This window comes from Enoplosus armatus, chromosome 2 (assembly GCF_043641665.1).
Source record: "Enoplosus armatus isolate fEnoArm2 chromosome 2, fEnoArm2.hap1, whole genome shotgun sequence".
Lineage (NCBI taxonomy): Eukaryota > Metazoa > Chordata > Actinopteri > Centrarchiformes > Enoplosidae > Enoplosus > Enoplosus armatus.
In genome coordinates, this window is record NC_092181.1 from 1,824,118 (window position 1) to 1,845,809 (window position 21,692).

The 21,692-nt window shown below is 43.9% G+C and overlaps 3 protein-coding genes across 3 annotated transcripts; all 3 read right to left on the bottom strand.

Annotated features, from left to right (window-relative positions):
- Positions 1 to 560: 560 nt before the first annotated feature.
- ndufb7 (NADH:ubiquinone oxidoreductase subunit B7) lies at positions 561 to 3,138 on the bottom strand. The gene is made up of 3 exons (XM_070917955.1): positions 2,893 to 3,138; positions 1,696 to 1,864; positions 561 to 721 (listed from the first exon to the last, which is right to left on the bottom strand). Exons 1-3 carry the CDS (start codon positions 3,002 to 3,004, stop codon positions 634 to 636), a joined length of 369 nt encoding a protein of 122 aa, XP_070774056.1. The 5' UTR covers positions 3,005 to 3,138; the 3' UTR covers positions 561 to 633.
- A 747-nt stretch (positions 3,139 to 3,885) lies between these two features.
- LOC139291211 (transitional endoplasmic reticulum ATPase) lies at positions 3,886 to 11,319 on the bottom strand. The gene is made up of 18 exons (XM_070913180.1): positions 11,297 to 11,319; positions 10,847 to 10,958; positions 10,597 to 10,769; positions 10,359 to 10,501; positions 10,027 to 10,157; positions 9,409 to 9,540; positions 9,189 to 9,291; positions 8,824 to 8,957; positions 8,537 to 8,672; positions 8,350 to 8,462; positions 7,371 to 7,535; positions 7,092 to 7,214; positions 6,780 to 6,992; positions 6,499 to 6,677; positions 6,274 to 6,403; positions 4,998 to 5,156; positions 4,496 to 4,647; positions 3,886 to 4,393 (listed from the first exon to the last, which is right to left on the bottom strand). Exons 1-18 carry the CDS (start codon positions 11,317 to 11,319, stop codon positions 4,294 to 4,296), a joined length of 2,421 nt encoding a protein of 806 aa, XP_070769281.1. The 3' UTR covers positions 3,886 to 4,293.
- Positions 11,320 to 14,556: 3,237 nt separating this feature from the next.
- On the bottom strand, positions 14,557 to 21,090 carry samd1b (sterile alpha motif domain containing 1b). The gene is made up of 7 exons (XM_070913192.1): positions 19,894 to 21,090; positions 18,711 to 18,975; positions 18,119 to 18,249; positions 16,795 to 16,843; positions 16,581 to 16,698; positions 14,826 to 14,940; positions 14,557 to 14,700 (listed from the first exon to the last, which is right to left on the bottom strand). The coding sequence occupies exons 1-7, from the start codon at positions 21,088 to 21,090 to the stop codon at positions 14,557 to 14,559; spliced, it is 2,019 nt and encodes a 672-aa protein (XP_070769293.1).
- Between the last annotated feature and the right edge of the window lie 602 nt (positions 21,091 to 21,692).

Sequence of the window (21,692 nt, forward strand, 5' to 3'; positions counted from 1 at the left end):
TTTATATCCATTAATCTAAATTTGAAACCATGACAGCATTTAATTTTGTTGATGTCTGAAGTAATTTATTAAAAAAAAAAAAAAAGGTAAACCAAAATGTTGTTGCCTTGCTCAGTTGTACCAGGATGTATTGTGCCGAGTTTGAAGTGAATGGGACTTGTGTTCATTTAAATATCTCGTATTACTGTAGTGTCAACAATAGGCAAATCTTCGGGGCTCAGCTGGGGTTGTGCATGAGTTGTCTAAATTTGGTTGCAACTGCACAACATGTTTAAAATGTGTAGCAGTTTGTCAGACACCTGCAAGAATCTACCAATCAAATACAAGAAAACTGTAGAAAACAAGCAAACTCATCTAAATACTGCAAATGTAAAAAAATAAATCAATCATTGGTGACAGTGGATTGAGTTTGTAAATGGCCACATGGTGGCGCTAAATTAACCAAAAATTAATCACTTGGTTCTTGGATTCACAGATAGTGAATTTAAAATGTCACTGTCAACCAAAGATAACACTAATGTTTTGGTGATGTCATCCACTAATAAAACAGAAGGTTGTAGAGCTTAAACAATATTGTTTATTGTGAACAGCACATATATACAGAGAAGAAGAACTTATCAGAGGATGTACTGATCATGCAGCTTCAGCCTGAGCCTCAATTCTCTTCTTCCTCAGCTGGAGCCTCCTCTCTCGCTCGTACTCCTTCATACGCATCACATAGCTGGAGACAGAAAAACACAGGGCACATAGTTAATGACGAGGTGGAAGTATATTATCACATTTCGACAAGATCAAAGTTTAATTGTTCTATCTGAAGTTGAGGATCTTGAATAAACTCACGTGCCATTACAAGTCAACAGGGATTCAATCTTTGAGCTGCAATGTTATTAGGAAACTCAGTCCTGGCAAATACGGAGAAAAGTTTTTGTGGAGTTCTAATTTTCAAAAAGGTAAACTAGCTGCTTAGATCATACAATGTTGAAGATCTTTTTAAACCAACATGGATGAGAAGTCCTTCAAATGCTCACAATAATGGAAATCTACATCCCACGACAACTGGGCAACTTCATCTGCTGAGAAAGATTGTGTGATACAGTTGAAAGCTCCAGAACAGCTAAATGGTAAATGTTATTCACTTGTATAGCGCTTTTCAACCTTAACGGTTCCCAAAGCACTTTACAGATCAGGTCTCTTTCACCCAAGGTGCTGGCCTCCATCGGGAGCAACTTAGGGTTCAGTGTTCAGTGAGGGGCGAGCCAACCCGCTCTACCTCTCGTGCAACAGTGCAAACCACTGCGCCACCATGCCGCCCACTAAGTGGACCTTGTGGTGAGAGTTTTGTCCATCTTGAAGACATATACTAAGCTCATATTACTGAGAGGACGCCACTAGATTTCATGTCAACTTTATGTTTTATAGTAGAGTGACAAACAAACTTGGTGGGTTAGATCTGTTGCATACCTAATAGTTACATAGTGCTGCGTGTCGGACAGGATCAGTGGTTTTCCTAGTGAACTGACTTCCCGACTGCAGGAGGTTTACACCTCAGTTTTCCCTCTACACATAACAAATGCTCTAACATGCAGTTAAATTACATGGGTCTGCTGGAAGCATCAATGTCTTAGAGAGTCAACCCTGAAAAAGGCTGACTAAACCAAACTTTCAAAAGTCTTTTCCTCTACTGTAACCACTTACTCCTGGTGTTCGCAGTAGTCCCAGTCGTGTCTCTCATGCTTGCAGGCCAGGAAGTTGGGCCAGTTGTCCCTCTTGCACTTCATGAGTTTCAGGAGGTACTGGGCACAGTAGTCCCTCTGCTCCAAAGGCAGCTGGGCCAAGTTCATCTGCTCCTGGCTTGCTACCATCTCTGTCAAAAGAGATACAAATTTTCATCTTTCAATGTGCAAGGACCTGATGTTTCTACATGGATGAGTAGTTGAATACTGGGTCTCTTAGGACTTTCTAGATGTTCTAACTCTTCTATACAAATATTAGACATTATTAACGACTGTTTTTCATGGCACATTGCCATTTAGATTGGCTTTAATAAACAGACTGAAGTGGGCTCCACTGACACTGACTTCATGAGGTATTTTTGCTTGAGATACCACATCATTTTTATTTCAGGCCTTACAGTTATGAACCAGAACATGTGCCGATGCCAACAAAACCACTACAGGATCTGTAAGACTGTTGCTCCGTCATTCATTGTATACGGAGCAGACCCAGGACAATATCACAATCTTTTTTGCTGTTCAGACTTGATTAAATTTACCAAATAAAAATATGCTCTCCAGCAGATATTGAATTGTGAATTGTATTTTTAAGACGGATTTATGTTTCTGCACAAAGCATCAATATACTGCTGAAATACACCTTACAGTTCAATGTGATGTCCTGTCTTGAACATCTGCCTGTCTGGAGTAACCAGGCACGTTTGGTAGTGCTGGCCAGTATATCTACATAGTGTGTATTGCATAGTAAGTAAAAACATATTACAGGATTTATTGTTTGTGTCTGAAAAGTGTGCTACAAAAAAGTCATGTTTCTCCCCAAATATTTGAAAGCGTAAACGAGCCAATTACGTTTGTTTTAATTTCGATGTTACAGCAAAGTAAAACGATTTTTATATTTAAGAACAAATTGGAACCCATGGTTTAAATAAGCAGCCACAGACTGGAACAGGGCAAACCGCACCAGCTCACTGTACACTAAACTCCTCTGACACCAGTTAGCTGGTCGGTTAAGCTAACCAGCGTATTACTGCTAACTGGGCTAATGTTTGATGAGCTGAGCTAGCATGGCTGCTAAGGAAATCAAGTTCAATCCAGATGATTATAAACACATTCAAGGGTGCAGTTATACATTTCTCTGAGCTGGTAACTGCTGACAAACCTCTCTCGTTCCTCTCTGGAAAGCCAAACTGGGGGTCGAAGTCATTTTTCCTCGCTGGGTCCGGCTCGGTTTCTGTCTCGGTGACATACCGTCTGACCAGGTGAGCTCCCATGGCACCGACGATGTTTATGCACTGTTAGCTAAAATTAATCTTTCTGTTTGTTTCTGCTGCGCGCTAATCTAATATTTCCAAAATGATTCTGCTGTCTGCCATTCGGTCACCTCCACAAGCCCCCTGCTTCTATTTCCGCCTCTCACCGGAAATAAACAGCCAAGCGGTACTTAGAGAAACACCTTCCCTCTGGCCAAATAACAAAGGTTCCGCTGGCAGTTGGCTGGTGTTTTTTCCAATGACTTAGTATTTACTGATATTGATAATGACAAAACTACAGATTCACTTGTAAATATTTAACGATGTAAACCATACAAACCTTACAGTTTAGCTCAAATACATTTCTCAAATATAATTTGATGCTTTGAAGGCCTGAAAATTCAATTTAGATGAATTGTATTAGGGTGTATTGGTACCTCAAACCTTTAGCAAATGCATTAGTAGATACAACAAGGTGTATGTGGGAAAATACTTTTTTTTTCTTGTGGCTCTCTCTTGTGGAGGAGCCTGTGTCAAATCTAGTCCTGACTCCGTAATTATTCAGTGTATATTTTGCGTACATAATGCATATACATTTGTGTTCAATCAAATAGGCATTTTTCCCAGCAGACATATTTTGACTTGTCATAACAGGAAAAGCACAGGTGTTACTAACAACATGGCTCCATTCTATTCAACTGCACCAGTAAGCTAAGACAGTGTGACAGTGAGCCAGCAGATACAATACCAGGACCCTGAAACTCCAGCAGCTGAAGAGGAACCATCCTGCCCCCCAGTATCATTTAAGAGTACTCTAAACTGTACTCTTAAATGGAACTTATACTAAAATACTGCATTCAGTATTCCAAGATAAACTCTGTAAGAGGGATCATAGAGGCATACAAGTAGATTTATTTATCACATTTTAAACTCACACATACACACAAATAACATAATTTCTATAGTGCAAACAATGCGTGAAAACTCACATAATGTTATTATGGTTGAAACATTTTTCATTTTATCTCAGTTTCAATATCTTAGAGTAGTGGTTTTGACGTTGAAACTCAATATTATAACAATTATAAGACATTTTTCATCAGATTTCCTGTTTGATTCAGACTATTTCCCATATTTTTAAAAGTTTTTTTTAAAGAGATTCCTTATAATTATTGTTACTATTGTTTCCCTTTGTATCTTGCCATTTCCACTCCCATTATTCTTCTGCTTCCATTCCTCCAAGGAAGCCAAGCACAGTAGTGGAAGAGGAAAACGCTGTGAAGCTGTTCAATTATGATGACGAGTTTTTGTCACTGGTAGAGATCATCATTGCCATCCTCTCTGTACAGGCCCCCTGAACCAGAACCTGACCCCTGACCTCCAGACCGAGTACCAGTAGCAGAAGGGAACCTAGGTGGAGAAAGAAAAGGAATGAGCCTGAATGTGTCTTGAGGAAATCAAGAAAACATTTTCTGTAGTGACACGTGTTGTACTTGCATACTGTATGCATACCTGAAGTTTCCAAAACCTCGGCTCTGCTGCAGAGTTTGAGCAAACATTTCATATTTGCGGATGTCGTTGTCACTAACAGAGCGACGAGCAAATCGCATCGCCTCTTCAAAGTGGTCCCTCCTGATCTCTGGGACTGGATCAAAGTCCTCATCCTGCAGAGAGAGAGAGGCATTATGAGGACTTCATGTGGAAACAACGCATTGTATGTGTGTGTGTGTGTGTGTGTGTGTATGCGTGTATGTGTGTGTGTGTTCCCAGTCCAAAGGCTGAAAGTTACAAAACACACAGCCGCCCTTTAGGGAACTTTTTTATCTTCCACAGTCTCTTTCTGTACCGAGCACATACAGCCTGGTACTGCTTTTGAGGAGTGGAGCTGTGTGTGTGTGTGTGTGTGTGTGTGTGTGTGTGTGTTAAGGAGAGAAAAGGTCAGAGAGACCACTCTCCTGTCTAGTATAGTATAGTATGATGTAAATAAGTAGGTATGCAGCAGTAGCGGTCTGACCATGGGGATGCCTGGTCTGTTCTGTCTCTGACGCTCAGCCTTGATTTCGGCCTCGATGGCCTCACGGATGGCCAGCTTACAAGCCCGCTGGCAGATCTCTGTCAGGTCAGCTCCGGAGAAACCATCTGTGATGCCAGACAGGTATTCCAGGTCCACATCCTACAGGAAGCAGAGAAGTGAGGAGCAAAAGGGAAGAGAAATATGCAGAAACTAATGCCTTGTGAAAACATTCATCTGATCCAGTATCATTCTCAGAGAACTGGGGTTTCCCTAGTAACCAAACCTTTTACAGTTCTTAGGTACATGCACTATACTTGACTTGAGTATTTAGTTTAATTTCATGTTTTTACTCCACTACATTTACCTGCTGAATGTAGTTTCCATTTCCTTTGCAGCATAAGGTTTTAATGCAAAACATATAATAAGCTCATAAAATATGACGCGCTGTCAGAGTCTAAATATCCCAACAGTATATGTAGTAGTTTGATCAACTAGACCAGTGGTTCCCAACCTGGGGGTCCTGACCTCCATCAGGGGTCACCAAAGCTCCACAGGGGGTCATGAAGTCCTCTTGATTTTAAGGGTGTGAGAATTTTTATATGTATAAGATATAATATATATGCATTTCATTAATTTCTGTGCAGAAACTAAATTTAGGGGTTATTTTAGGAGTTTATATAATTATTTATCTATTATAAAGCCAGGCTGCTTGGACTTTTAAAACGTATGTATGTATGATGAAATTAAAAGAAAATCCTAATACGAACATTGAACTGTGTTCAAGGAAAAATCGTCTGATACATTGCAATATCCACAGGAAATAATCTGTTCAGAATTTTATACGAATGGAAGTTTTACACAAACTTCCTGCAGGTATCACGTTCACTATTTAGGTTAATCATACAGTTAATTGTTCTGTGCTGTTATTGTTTTTTATGCAATGAATATAGTGAAATATACATAAAGATATTTCAAAAGAAGTAGGCTACTTTTTCCCCTTTTTTATGTGGGTGGCGGCAGTGGGGGTCGTCGGCGTATATACAATGGTAAAATAGGGGAAGGGAATTAGAGCATCAGAATTTCACCAGCAGGTTAATGTTACAATAATTTAACATTTCGATTAGGAACATTCCTCACAATGAGTACTAGTGATACTTAAATACATTTTACTACTGCCGTCTACAGACTAACTTGTGATTTTCTGGTCTCTCTCTTGCGTGAATGAGGAAGATACTGTACAAAGAAATGAATCTCTGCACGTGTGTGTATCACTAACTCGTGCGACAGGGGACTTGCGTAGGTTGGCATTCAGGATTGCTGTGCGAGATGGTTTGTCTGGGAGCGGGATGTAGATGAGCTGGTCCAAGCGGCCCGGCCGCAGGATGGCAGCGTCTATGATGTCTGGCCTGGGGAAAGTGTCATGAAGAGGAAAATCAGTCTTGCCTCCCAGTGCACTGACCTCTCAAAAAACACATTATAATACAAATTCCCACGTGTGCACCTGTTCGTGGCGCCAATAATGAAAACATTCTTTTTGTCGGACATGCCGTCCATCTCTGTGAGTATCTGGTTGATGACTCTGTCAGCTGCACCACCTGCATCCCCAGCTCCGCCTCCTCTAGATTTGGCGATGGAGTCCAACTCGTCAAAAAACAGGATGCAGGGGGCCGCCTGCCTGGCCTGCACACAGAGAAATGTTACAGTGGGAAACACAAGAGATACTAATCCCAAATGTCTATCCTCTCACGATTATACATTTTTCTTTCCTGCCTCTGCTCTCACCTTATCAAACACGTCTCTGACATTGGCCTCTGATTCTCCAAACCACATGGTGAGCATCTCGGGTCCTTTGATGGAGACAAAGTTTGCTTGGCACTCGTTGGCGATGGCCTTAGCCAGTAGGGTTTTCCCACAGCCTGGAGGGCCGTAGAACAACACTCCACGAGATGGAGTCATACCAAACTTCAGGAACTTGTCAGGATACTCGACAGGGTACTGCGGAGAGCGAGATGAAGATAAATGGATTGTTGGTGGGTGTGTGTGGGTGTGTGCAGAGTCTGGCGGTGTGTGAATCAGTGTGAGTGTTTCTTCCACCTGGACGAGCTCTTGCAGTTCTCTCTTGACCTCGTCCAGTCCTCCGATGTCCTGCCAGTTCACCTGAGGCACCTCTGCAACAGTCTCTCGCAGAGCTGATGGGTTGCTCTGACTCAGCGCCCACTGAGGGAGGACATGATGGCGTCTTCACTTATTCATGCATTAAGAAACATTCATTTTCTAGCTTTTATCGTGTGGTTACAAATGTATTCAAAGTGTTCTTCGAGGGACTAATACGCAAGACCAAAAGTCTGCATGCATGTATTTGTGTGTGTGTACCTGGAAGTCATCCATGGTGACAGCCAGCGAGTTGAGCAGGTCAGCGTCGATGGATTCGTCCTCCAGGTCTATGAGGGTCATCTTCTTGCGGATAGCTTGCAGAGCAGCCTCTGAGCACAGAGCAGCCACGTCGGCGCCTACATGACCGTGGGTCTCTGTGGCGATCTGAGATATATTAAATAGCTCAGGGACATCAATATTCATTTATTAAACAGCATATCATGTATATCAAGATGGGGATGGATGCCATCAGGAGGTGGTGTAACATTTTAGTTTATAGCTCCTGAAATTAGACACTGGCAACATTTGATGGCTGTCACAATTGCCATCTTCCCTTTTCTCAGAGTAGCTTTATTTCCTCAAAAATTATAATGTTTACTGTCTAATTATATGATGTAAAAGTTACAGAAACACTGTGGATTTCATTTAAATCTAATGTTCTTGAATTAAGAGGGGATCTCCTGCAAAATACTGATGCTACTTTACTGCTTTTCATTTCACAAGGAAATAAATTCACTCTAAGCACTTTTGCCTCAGCAAAGATGGTTATACAAGTTATTTGAAATCAGCAACATCAAAAATCTTCTCATTAAATTTGTGAGCTGCAAGTAACGATTATTTTCATGATCGATTAGTTGGCCAGTTACTTTCTCAATTAACCGATTGATCATTTGGTGCATAACATTGTCCAAAACCCAAGATGACATCTTTAAATGTCTTGTTTTGTGCAACCAACTGTGTAAAACCCAAAGATGTTCAATTTGCTATCACATAAGACAAAGAAAAGCAGTTTATCCTCAGAATTAAAAAGCTGGAACTACGTTTGGCATTTTCGCTCGAAAAACAACTTAAACAGTTCGTAGATTTTCAAAATAGTTGCAGATGAATTATTTGTAGATCAACAACTAGTATCAGCTTTAATTATTGGAGGATTTAACAGATATGGTTTTATGTTCGTTTGGCTGCTGCACTTTCTCACCCTCTCCAGGTCGACGTCATCAGCCAGTTTCATGTTTTTGGTGTGAATCTGCAGGATCTCCAGTCTGCCGGTGGAATCAGGGATTCCAATGTCAATCTCCCGGTCAAACCTGCCTGGAGAGAGACATCATCACATTTGTAATATAATGTAAAATATAATGTGTGTGTGTGTGTGTGGCTGTCCTGACCAAAGCGTCTCAGAGCAGAGTCCACGCTGTTTGGACGGTTTGTGGCTGCCATGACAACCACATGAGCTCTTTGCTTCAGGCCATCCATCAGGGTTAGGAGCTGGGAGACTATACGCCTCTCCACTTCCCCATGGGTCTATACGTACACACACACACACACACACACACACACACACACACACACACACACACACACACACACACACACACACACACACACACACACACAGTTACGTTGGCCTTATACAGCAGAAACAGGCATTTTGTACTTGTTCTCAACAGTTTACCTTCTCTCTCTTGGGAGCGATGGCATCCAGCTCATCAATGAAGATGATGGCCGGAGCGTTTTTCTCCGCCTCCTCAAACGCCTTTCTTAGGTTGCTCTCTGACTCTCCCGCCAGCTTACTCATGATTTCAGGACCTTCACAGAATAATGCAGAGCATGTAAAACACACTTTCTCCCACACAGGTTTCTAAATAAGAAAACCAATGAATAAACCAAAAGAATTTCCAATCAGGTTCCAGTAACTCTGGTAACTAGTACTAGTAGTTCTTCACTTTGCAAGAGCAGGAGTAGCTAATTTCTTCCTCTCTTCCTCTGCACAAATAGTCTCACTGTAAAAAAAAAGAAAAAGAAAAAGAAAAGCCTCACCATTGATGAGGAAGAAGAAGGCACCAGTTTCGTTGGCTACAGCCCGGGCCACCAGGGTCTTCCCCGTGCCTGCAGGGCCGTACAGCAGGATACCTCTGGGGGGCTGAGAGGGAGAGGAGGGAAGAACACACTGAGTCACGGAAAGAAAAAGGCCTAATGTTGGGATCAAAGGAAGCAGAGATGTGATTGGACGGGGTCAGGGCTTGTGTGTGCATGACACCTTAACTCCTATAGCCTTGAAAAGACCAGGGTGTCTGAGAGGGAGCTCCACCATCTCTTTGATCTGGGCCAGCTGCTTCCGACAGCCTCCGATGTCGTCGTAGCCAATATCATTGAGGCTTTCCTCTTCGTCCTGTCACAGGGCAATATGCGAGAGTCACATCTGGTGGAGTTTATTTTCTGTCATGAATGTGGTGTACACACTGTGGCCGTTTCCTGATGCCAACAAGGTTACATGAGATCACAGAAACTGGATGATACTGATTCTTTATGGATACTTCATACAGTATTCCAACCTAGTTTTCAACATGTACAAACCTTAACACTAGAAAAAGGACAAAATGTTGTATAATTTGATAAAAGGCCAATATGCAACATGTAACTACATACAGAAAATCCCACATTTGGCTGATGTTGTTCAACAATGCAATGCACTATGGGCTATGGAATTTCCATAAAATTAATATCTTCGTATAGAGCTGGGACACAAGCAAGTGATTGTGATAATTATGCAATGTTTCTATTTTTCTTCCTGATATTAGCTCCCACTAAAGTGGCCTCTGCATGTTGACACACATTAATATTAAACAGTCCAGAGCCTCATGAATCTCTCACAGACCTCTCTTTTGATTGGCTCTCCCTCGCAGTAGATGACAGTGTCTGGGGCAACAATGCAGTGAGGGCTGGGGTCAGTTTCCACCACCTTGAACTCCACCGCCCGCATGCTCCCCCTCACCAAGAAGATGTCATCTGGCAACACAGATTACCACAAACAGGAGCCTCTGAATGTGCTGTAGATGCTGTTGTGGTGATGATGTTATCTGATGTTTTAAGCTGATATGAGAGGTTGTCACTTGGTAGCAACATTACTGGCGAAGGGGTTTTACGGGATCATGTTATGGACAGAGCTGTTTTACTGGGATATGATCAGTGGCAGAGGTGTTGCAGTACCTTTATGTACGGGCCGGTAAGCCTCCAGAAAATACGGTTTGAGGAAAACCTCAAAGAGGTTTCCTGTCAGGCCCTCAATGGTTTCATCTATAGGGAGGACATGGATCTTTTTCCCATACTTGATGTCAGGGCAGGCATGAATACTGTGACAAAACACACATCAACAGCAATGAGTGGATTATTCCTGATTATTTCATGTGATATTCTCAAACCTTAAAGACACAGGTGTGAGGTCTACCTGATGACGTCACCGAGTCGGACACGCAGGTTGTTGCGAGTCACGCGATTCACGCGGATGCGTTCATCCCCACAGGTGTCATCAGTCAGGACGATGCACACAGTTTGCCGACGCTTCCGCCCTTTCAACACCACCGTGTCCCCCCGGAAGAGCTGCAGCTCCTCCGTCTTACTCTAGTGGAAACACACACAGAGAAATCTCAGAGGAAATACATACATGACTAGGATATATATCTACACCTTACACAGACCTGTGGCAGGCTGACAATGCTGCTGTCTTCATTGAGAGCTTCGTCCACAATGAGTCTGTTAGGTCTGTGTTTCTGCTTCAGGATGGCAGTGGACAAATCTTCTCCCTTTGGACTTCCAAACAAGAGACACACTATGACTCTCCCTCATGCAGGCTCTGCAGTCTGAGCTCTGATTACCTCATGTGACACTGAGCTGTATTTAGACTCTCTTTGGCTCTGTACGGAGCAACTATACAAGTCCAAAATGTTTTGAGTTGAATGTAAAAATAATTCATAAGTAGCACCATGACACAAACATTGAATACTGGATAAAATATGTCAATACTCCATATTTATGAAATATTGTACAGTATGTTCAAATATGCAGGAGTATGCGCGCACACACACACACACACACACACACACACACACACACACACACACACACACACACACAGCTGTTTCACTCACTCAGCTCCTCCTGAGCCTGGCATGACTGCTCTCCTTTGTCTCGTCTGATTTCAGATATCCTCAATTTTTCACACCAGGATCTGCTCCCTCACTGTCGTCTGCAGTTGTTTACTGTGGTATAGTCAGGAACGGATCTTGTATGGTCTGATTTCTGATGATCTGATCTGCCCTGGTGTGGTTTTGGTCTTCCTGGAGGCCAGATGTTCCCAGAAGAGAATCTCAGACTTTTCTTTTCCCTCTGTTGCCTTGAATCATTATGTTTGTGGGAGATGCAGCCTGTCTGTTTATCAGTGGAGGTATAAATATGCCCATCTGCTTCCCTGTCTTATTTGTAACTCCATCGTGCACACACACACACACACACAGATCCCAAGCACTTACCTTGGAGAGTGTCCCAGGACAGATATAGCGTGATATTTCCTCCTCCCCCTGCTTCTAACCAGCAGATGCAGGCACAAGTTGCACAAGTTGTAGCTGGTCATGGGGAACACTTGCCAGATTACTGTGAAACATTTATGGGTCAAAATAAATGCTGTTTCTTTTCCAAAAGAAATATATATATAGTATATAGTTTGTCTCGTCTGGATAAGTCTTTCCTTTTCTAACACGCAGCATGGTCTCTCCTCCTTTGACTCCTTGTCGTTGTGACTGAAGAGAGCTGCTGTTGTAACCCAGCTGCTCCAAACCCTTGTTGGATTCCCTCCCTCACACACACACACACACACACACACACACACACACACACACACACACAAATACACACTACATATGTACATTTGTGTCTGGTACACACACACACACACACACATGGACACGTTGTGGTGTTTTAATTGAAACTTTTATTACTAAAATTGTCCTTTAACAAATGACTTGAGACAAGGGCATAGATGCACTGTACATCCCCCTAGTGAGAATCTGAACACAGCTGTCGTCTCCAACAGGATTTAACTAAAATGAATGAAATGATCTGAATGCCAACAGTGGCAAAAAAAAAAAAAAAAATGCACCTTAAACTAACTGTAATAACCTGAAAATGTGTTCTTGGCAAAGAAAGTGAAAGTGAAGGGGAAGTTGAGGGGAGAGAGGTAGAGGAGGTTTGAATGCACAAAGAAACGATGTGAACATCAGTGTGTGGAGAGCGGACAGAAAACATTCACAAAATGAAACCAATATGCCAAAAACAGAACATACAGATGTGAGAGATAACAGTAATCTTTGTAACGCATGCACAGACCTGGAATGTGAAGGTGGGAATGAGATGTGTGAAGATTTGACAGCATTTGGTTTCTAAGGTTTGACTGGTGCAAACAGTTAAAAAATGCTGGTGGTATGAGATTAGTTGATTGACTCAGCTTTACCCTGCGATAACATCTTTCAGTTGGATAATTGATTTTCAATCATTTACAAATGGAGGCTGATGTATTAAATGGACGTATTTCAATATATTTACATATTCACTTTATTACATCTAGTTGAGTGTTGATTGATCTACTGATTTCAGTTCAGTTAGCAGGAGTGTTTGATCAACATTTCTGCAGCCGACTCTTGAAGGCAGTTTCACAAAGATATTTTACGCTGGTCTTAATTCTGCTCTTAGATTAGTCTAATGCCAATCTCGTCAACGGCCAAAGTTTAGGGGCTTCCGCTGCAGCCAGTGGATAACGGATATTCGAGCCATGTCTTCCTCTTCCGATGATTTGGTCACTGTTTACAGTTCGGTTAGCAACCTCGGAACCCATCGGCTGTCTTCTGATTTGAATGGAGATACATTTTAAAAAAGAGAATAAAAAATCGTGGTGAGACGATAGCCGATGGGTTCCACAATGTGTTTACTGTGACTGTTTACCTGCAGACTACAAACGGAAACCAGAATGCTTCTGATACCAAAATCTTGTCCCTCGCCGATTCTGCATACAAACATGCAGATATCTGTTCATAGAGATTAATCTAATGCAAGTTAGACCCACTTATTTCAGCCTAAGAAGTTAGCCACCCGACCGCCAGGCTAACTCTGAACTAAGAGCCATGTTTCCACGGCAACAATCAGTGACACCTTCTGACCAGAGGCACCAAATAACAACAGAGGAAAACATGGCTCATAATTTGTGGTTTGCCAACTATGTTGTGGAGCGAGTGATAAGAAGGGAATGTTTTTAGGAAATATCCAGCAGCGAGGACGTCGTTTTCATTTGTCCAAAGAAACTATCCTGAGTCTGACGGTCCTGTCACATTAAGAAGCCACAGCGTCTCAGCTCTGCTACAGGACATTTCCCAGAAAAATGTCCTTGTAGGGCATTTGAATCCTTCCAGAAGACATTTTCTGCTGGAGTGAACGGAGCTAGGCTGTCCATCAGCCATGTCTTTTCATTGGAAAAAAGTCTCAATTTTGCATTGGATGAATTTTGACATCTATCTTATCTAAGCCTAAATCTGTCTTTGTGAGACTGGCCCCTGATGTGGTTAGGCAGAGGCCAGAACAGATCGTGGCTAGCTCTGTTTAAAAACATTATGAACAAATTTACGTCATAGATTTTCATCTGAAACATTAAACTACACAAAATCAGTCATCATCTCAAGCTGCAAGGTCCAACGACCTCTCAAACATCTCGGCGAACCCGGATTTTCTCTTGACATGTAGGACGACTATGACGGGTCAGCGTCCCAACCATCCACTCCAGCCTCTGGGAATGTATTCAATCTGGCCAACTTCTAATTTGTTTCTACTCAATCCAACAAGCTCCGTCAAGCCTCCACACACATACGGTATATGTACAATGACAAACATGCACCCACCACCGAGACACCCTTGCATGACAGCCTCAAAAAACAAACTGAAATTGAATAACTAATCTGCATAAAGGTCATCACAGAATAACAGATTAAAAAAACCCACCTTGCACAGTTTAATCGAGAAATTGCAAAGTGCTTGATCATTGTAAATAAAAAAAGAAAAATTGCATGATTTTTTTCTAACCTCTGCATCATTACGTTTTATGAGTCTACTTTCTCCCTCCAACATTTGTGCTCTCTTTGGCAGAGAATCCTTGTTGTCCAGGAAATCCAGTCTCATTTCTGCATGTCGCTTCTGGACCAGAGCAGTCATAGAGGGCCAGGAGGAAGAGAACCAGAGGCGTGTGTGTGTGTGTGTACTGTTTGTCATGAGATGAAAAGTGTATTGTATATCATGCATATATTTGTAAATGATTACTTGAGCTATATGTAGATACAACAGTCTCTGTGTGTATTTCATGTGTCAGTTGTTAGCAGTCGTCATCCTCAAAGTGTGTTTTCTGCAGAACTTTTACATGGCGCTCATAGATCTTGAGGGCGGGGCCGAGTCTGATTGACAGGCCAGTCAAAACGTCGTTACGCTGCATGAGAAGAAGAGACTTGCCATCGATTTCCTAATGAAGAGAGCAAAGCAATGTGGGTAGGTAGATTAGGTTACAACTGTAAAACGTTGACAGTACAGCCATTCGCCCTGTCTCTGATGGCCTCTAGTGGTTGTTAAAGGAGATTACAGGCTCACCTGGGTCCTGAAGGCAGCAGCCTGCTCAGGGAAACCTGCTGCTGTGAAATAACTGACCACATCAGACACTGTCCAGTCCACCGGGCTCCCAATGGCCCCCTCAGACTTCATAAACCTAGAGAGATGAGGAAGAGTGCGGTTGGCCCATTGGCCCATTACAACACCAGTCAGAACTGACAGAGCTCACAGTCTATTAAAGAATGTAGTTTAGTGTTGTTTTCACCTATGGTTTTATTTAATGGGTCTTTATTTGCTATGTTTTGGTAGTCAGTGTTGGTTTATTAGAATGAGTGCACGCTCTGATTGATATTGAATGGCCAGACTTTGTTTCACTTTAGCTTAAAGCGGCTATTATCAACATTTTTTAAATAACAATGTGAAAGGGGTCACTTGTAGTGATGAACCTACAGAGAATTATCACTCGAATCTGCAGCTCCCCTCAGCTTTACTGAGCTTTACAGTGAGTTTCAGCTCATTGTTTAGCTGACCGGACAACAACTGTTGTGGTTCACTCTCACCGCTCTCATACTGTTAATTTCAGCCACAGCAGGGAGCTGTTTTCAGCAAAAAAGCTCTAAAAACCCACTGTACGCTACCTGCTCAGCACCAAACAGCAGCCAGACACAAAAGAGACAGATATTTCCCTAAAACAGCTAAAAGAAAGTGAATATTGGACTTACATTCATCAGGTGGCCAGAAACACGACTCCAAGTTAATGATGATGATGTTGCTCTGTAGTTGCTGGATGTGTAAATGAGCGACTGTTTGCTAACAAGTCTGCCATATCAACTTAAAAGTTGTTGATGTGTTCACAACTTGTTTCCACTGCCCCCAAGTGGCCAAAAAATCAGTTACTGCAAGTTTACAGTAATACAGTCAAGGTCTGCAAGCAAGTCTTGGACTGCATGATATGGAGAAAACATGCAATGGTGATTTATTGAGATGGAAATTAACCTCACAGAGTGAAGTGAGAGAGTATCTATTGTTTTGGGTCTGTTCTCCAGCACACTGAATTTAAAATTCAACAATAAATAACCAAATTTTAATTGTTAATTTTAAACCCCCCCTGAAACAAGTGAAGAAGGCTGCAGTACAGGCCAGGCCAAGCATCACCAGGGAAAGAACCAAGTATCTGCTGTGGTTCATAAACTTCAGCCAGTCATTAACTGCAAAGGATTTGCAACCAAATATTAAACATGACTTTATTTATGTTTATTTTTATCAGTCAAATTGCTTAAGACAGATGTCCCAAGATGAATTTACCTTGCGGGATGTAATGAGCAGGCTGTTGATGCACGGCTAGGTGCAGTTTTACTGCAGGTGGGACAAAACAAAGTGTGCAATTTTATAGTTCCTGATTGTTAGCGCTGCAAGAATAAGCAATTAAAATGAATTGCTTGCTATGTGAAAAAAATGTTTTCTATTATTATTTCTCAAATACACTTAACACCAAATATTCAGCATGTTGATTATGCATTTAATAATCACTCTGATCTGCCAACCAAAAAAATTGTTGATTTGTGATTTATTATCTCGCACAGAGTTAGCATTCCAGGCTAACTCAAACGCCTGTGTACACACATGCATCTGCTTCACACTAAAAACCGTCCAGTCCTTACTCCATGCCTTGTTTCACCAGTTTTCTGGCTCATTGTGCTGAAATAGTTGGATTTACAAGAAAGAAAATGGACTTTGCACCAACCCAGTGAATCTGTTTGGTTTCTTCAGTGTCTCCAGTATCTCGGCTGTACTCACCCTCCACTGCTAACTCCTCCGTTTATCCCTCGTTCCTCAGACATGCCGGAGTCTCTCGGGGAGGCAGTGGGTGTGAGCAGGCAGGACGACACGCCGACCTCCGTCTTAGACTCTGAGCCTACGAGGGAAAATTTAAGCACAGTCTGACTACCATGTCATCACCAATAACCACCAGACACAAACATTTTGAGATGATCTGTGAAGCAGAACTCACTGTTAAAGCCTGAGGAGGTGTGGTTGATTCTGTCATGCTGCATCTGATTCTGAATGTTGAGAGAAGAGAGGGGGGGTCAAACAACGATGCTAATAAATGAGCATAACAAAAGGGCGGTATCTGCTCCCTGGAACCAATCAGAGTCACTGGAGACAGTTAAAACCATGCTGAAAGCATCAGTGATACGACCTGCACCTAAACTCAAGGATTAAAGGAGCTGGCAGTATCACCTCTAATTCCAAGTCTTCTATGTTTTGTGGATCTTTCTGAAAAGCTAAAACACGTTCCTGGGGTTTACCTTTCGATCAATCTTCATTTGTCACATGCATCGTTGCACGTGTACAATGTGCAGTGAAGTGCTACACTGCAGTGATCCAAGATTGTACAATAGAGGTTATGTACAAAATGTATCACTCGTAAAACATGTGCAAACAAGAGCAGTGGATTCAAAATATATCCAAAAATATATTAAATATACATTAAAAAGTTAAAAAAAAAGTTTAAGTGAGAAAATCAAGTCAAGAATAAAAGACACAGTAGCACTGATAAGTGCCATCATGAGACATTAAAGAGCGAACATGAACTGAGCAGGTGACGTGACGATTTAAGTGAAGGTCTAATAGAAGCCTTCTGTCCATATTACAAGATACATGGTTGTCTCCTACAGTACCGGCAAGAAACATTTTAACACCTCGTCATTTTAACCAAAAAAAAGCCCATAGCTGTGTTTGAAATCGCTCGATAATCACTCAGTCCTTTAGTCTATAGCAAGCAGTGAACACAGCTTTTAGACACTTATGAATCATCATTTTGCGCCATCAGTGACGGGTGTAGTGTCATATCACATCTATCAAAGGTGAAGGTTTAGTATTTTGATATATTTCACACTACTTTAGGTTTCTACTGCAATTAAAATTATACAAGAAGTTGCATTGTTATTGATTATTCCAAGTCAAAAAGGTACATTTGACTTCTGTGCTTGTACTTAAGGAACATTTTGAAGCAGGACCTTTACTTACTTTATGGAATCAGTGCTTTTAAGGTAAAGGATCTCAATACTTCTTCCACCACTGCTAAAGGAATTGAGATTTGGGACATGTTTTGAGTGTATGTTGGGGGATTTTTAACCTTTATTAAAGACAGTATTAGAGGGATGACAGGAAATGAGGGAAAGAGAGATGCAACAAAGGTCTCCACTTCACCATGACGTTGCAGTTTATGGTCGGCGCCTTAACCCCTGAGCCCTGCTATGTTTGAGTAATTTTGACTTTTTTTGATAATGGGTGGGTTCATCCACAGGGCAGATGCACATGCTCGCACTTACTTGTACCTCCATATGTAGCTGATCAGGAACGACAGCTCTCTCCTCCGAGTGTGCACTGTTACGTTGGGACAGCGAAGCTCCCTGAACAGGTGGACTCGGTGTCGTGGTGATGGAATCAGGCCCGGACATCCCTGAGAGCGCAGCAGCCAAACCTACATGAAAAGAGAGAAGACAAAAGATTAAAAACTAGCTTTTACATTTTATACTTTACTATTATTATTATTTAGTCAAAATTCATAGTTAATAATGGTTGTGGCAATAGCAATTGTGTTTTTCGTGTTTATAGAGTAATTAAAAAAAAAAAAAGAGTCACAAACAAGTGAGTTTAGTGAGAAAGAAGGTGCAATAAAATCAATAAACAAAACAGTTTTCGATTTCGATTACCATAAATAAAGTTGGACACAATAGTAGACTAAACGCTCATATTAAATGTTTAAATATTATGTAAAGTAAAAGTAAAAACTTTAAGTTAAATTCTAAAAGGCAAAAATAAAACAAACAAAAAAAAAAACTACTGAAGTGAGGAAGAGTGGAAGAGGAGGGTTACAAGTAGAGATAATCGGACAAACAGATGAGCAGACATGCCACGCACACGTTAACGCACCTTTGCCACCGTGCTGCTTCTGCTGGGGGCTCTCCTGCTTTGATGCTGTCTGCTGGATCTCAGCATCTTCTGTGGCTTTCTCCATTAGCTCTGGTTCGGTTGTCATGGCTACCGGGGATAGTCCTCCCTCCTCATCAGAACTCCGGGGATCATCCTCCTCCTCCTCTTCCTCATTCTCTTCCCGTTCCTCTTCTTCACTGGCTGTTTCCATTGGCTCATTCACCTGGAGTGAGGGGGGCGGCGGCGGCGGCGGCTGCAGTGACATATAAAGTTGAATTTTAAAAAAAAGAGTAAAGTGGAGATGAAGCACATCTCGGAGGTGAATGGGCAACACCGGAGTTCGGTCCTCACTCACGCCTGTACCTGGTTTCAGCTTCAAACAGCACATCGGTCTGCTGCGCTTCTCTGGGGCGGAAGGACTAGATAAAAAAAAACACCTCCCACTTGGAGAAAGGCACAGATATCAGAAATACCGAAAGCCGCCTACTGTAGCCTCCTCAAGTCTGCACCCGCAAGGGAGGGAGGGAGGGAGGGAGGAGAGCGCGCTGTCACCGATGATACAAAGGATTTAATGAGGCACGAAACGGCAGAGATGCGGGGACACCGAGGGCAAAACAAATCCACCTAAAACCACACAGAATGTAATAAAGAGCGGCACGTCTCAAGTTTACAGGCCCACGCACCCCGCGCTCTGCCCCGCACAGCGAAAGTTCCTGAGAGCGAAGCGGGATGTTGTTGACCCCAAACAGCGAAGTGGCCCCCGGAGCCAGGAACTGTGCAGAGGCGCGCGGGGAAGCCGCTCCTGTAGCCGAAATGTCACCCGCACCTTTTGTGCAGGAAGCCGAGCTACACACACACACACACACACACACACACACACATTTACAGAGGCTACAGAGGACAAACGCAGCACGGGCTCTGTCGCATCCCGCTGACTATCAGAGAAACAACAACTCGTCTTCTGAAATGTGAAGAATCTCTTCAAACACTTTTGCGTTTCAAACATGGAGGTTGAACACGAGACCAAAATACCAGGCTCTTTGGCGCCCCGCCGCCGTGCGCGCGGCTTCGATCAGTGATCGTTCATTTATTAACAAACCATCGCGCCGGCACTGCTGAGCGCGCCCGGCACGACGGGACGTGTGGGAAATGTTAAGTTAGCGGTGCTCACCTTTTTCTCGGCGTGCTTGTCCTGCAGTGCGCTCTTTACGAGTCTGTCAGCGGACGCGTTCCTCGGCGCCGGCTCCTCCATCACCATCCCCCTCAGAGGAAGAGTAATGTTCCCGCAGCGGGTCCTGCGCAGCCTGCCCCTCGCCACCTCTCTCTCCATGACCACTTTGACTTTGCCTCGGGTCAGCTTCTCCTCCGACAGCCGTTCCTGGCTGCTCAGATAGCCCAGAATCTCCTTCAGCCCGAGCGGCTTCATGTGGCCTCTGGTCTCGGCGGCGGAGCCCCCTCTGAGGCTCCTCTCGGACAGGCTGCGAACAGAAGCCACCAATCTGTCGCCCAGGTCGGAGTTGGCGTGGTTCCCCGCTGCTCTGGTGCCCCCTCCTCCGACTCGAAGTTTGGGCTGAAGGGGCACGCTTTGCTTCTGTCTCTGCTGTTGCGGGAGGTTGCTGACGCTCCCGGAGCAAGTTTTGCTCTGGGTGTCAGCTCCGGACAAACCCGGCTCTTTCCCTCCGCGAACTGCATCGGCTTTGCTCGGTGTCATCCTGCCGGCTTCACCGCCACCGTGCGCGCTTGTTCTGTCGCCGAGACCGGGCGACGGGCAGCAGTCCCCCGCTCCCTGCTGTCCTAATCCCCTGTCTCTCGGTGCACTTGCTTTCGCCTCTTTACAGCCGCTCCCGACATCGCAGCCCGTTGTTGCGCCACAACTGAGGCACCCGTTTCCGCCACTGGGGCTGGAGGCAGGCTTGGGCTTCTTGTCGGTGGCGCTGGCCGATGTTTGCGTGTGGGGATCTGGGCTGGGCTCCGACTCTTCCTCTCCCTCCTCCTGGTCGGTGAAGCTGTGCGCACTGTCGCCGTTGTTGTTCAGAGGGTCGTGTTTGCTCCGCTCCCTCGCTGCCTCCGCGCTGCCGCTGCTGCCGCTGCTGCTGCTGCCGCCAGCGGCCGTGAACTCACTCTTCTTTCTGCTTTTCCTCTGCACCTTCGCCGCGTTTCGGTACGAAATGGACCCCTTGTAGCTAACTTTGAGCACCGTCTGCTCTTGAATCAGTTTTTCCAGTTCTGTCCTGGTTCGGTCCGGGTCTGACCCGTGTCGTCTCCGGACCATTCGACAAATCCTCTCCAGGTCCGGACGGGCTTTCCTCGAGCGGAGAGAGTCGATTGTTTCCAGGATCCACTCTCGGTACTTATTGGGCTCGGACATCTTCTCCTGCTGGTGCGGATGGGGTTTGGCCCGAGTGCGTCTTTTCCCCCCTCTGTTGTTTCACGAGTGACGCTGTGTCAACGCCGGGAAGCCAGAGCGCGATCCCCGGCTGGAGAATGAGGACGGAAGCCTGGCTGGTGCGCTTGCGTTCGTTGGCCACATTGTGCGCTTAAGGTGGACCGAAGATGGCGCCTAGATCTCAACTACAGACGCAATTTAAGGCATTTAAGGTGGAATTGGCTGGCATCTAGCGCATCGGAGCTCTGCCCTTTGTTCGCAGTCTCGTTCTGCTCAACGCGCAGTTTGTGACAGACAGAGATCACTGCACAGGGCGAGCAGCGAGGACAGGAGGCGCGGGACTCATTCAGTGTCGTGCTTTTAAGCCTTATGGCGAATCAGATCGAGCCGGGCGGTCAACAGATGGGTGGAGGACGACTCCATTCCGCATCAGGCGGCGGTGATGGATGTCTGACCTCTGGGCTACGATCCTCCACCGCCGACAACATTTCAAATGTCTCGTCATCTTCAATCCTCTGCTTCTCAAACTTGCAGCAGCTGAACTGTCAACACACACCCAGGCAGCAAGTTCAGTAGAATTTTAC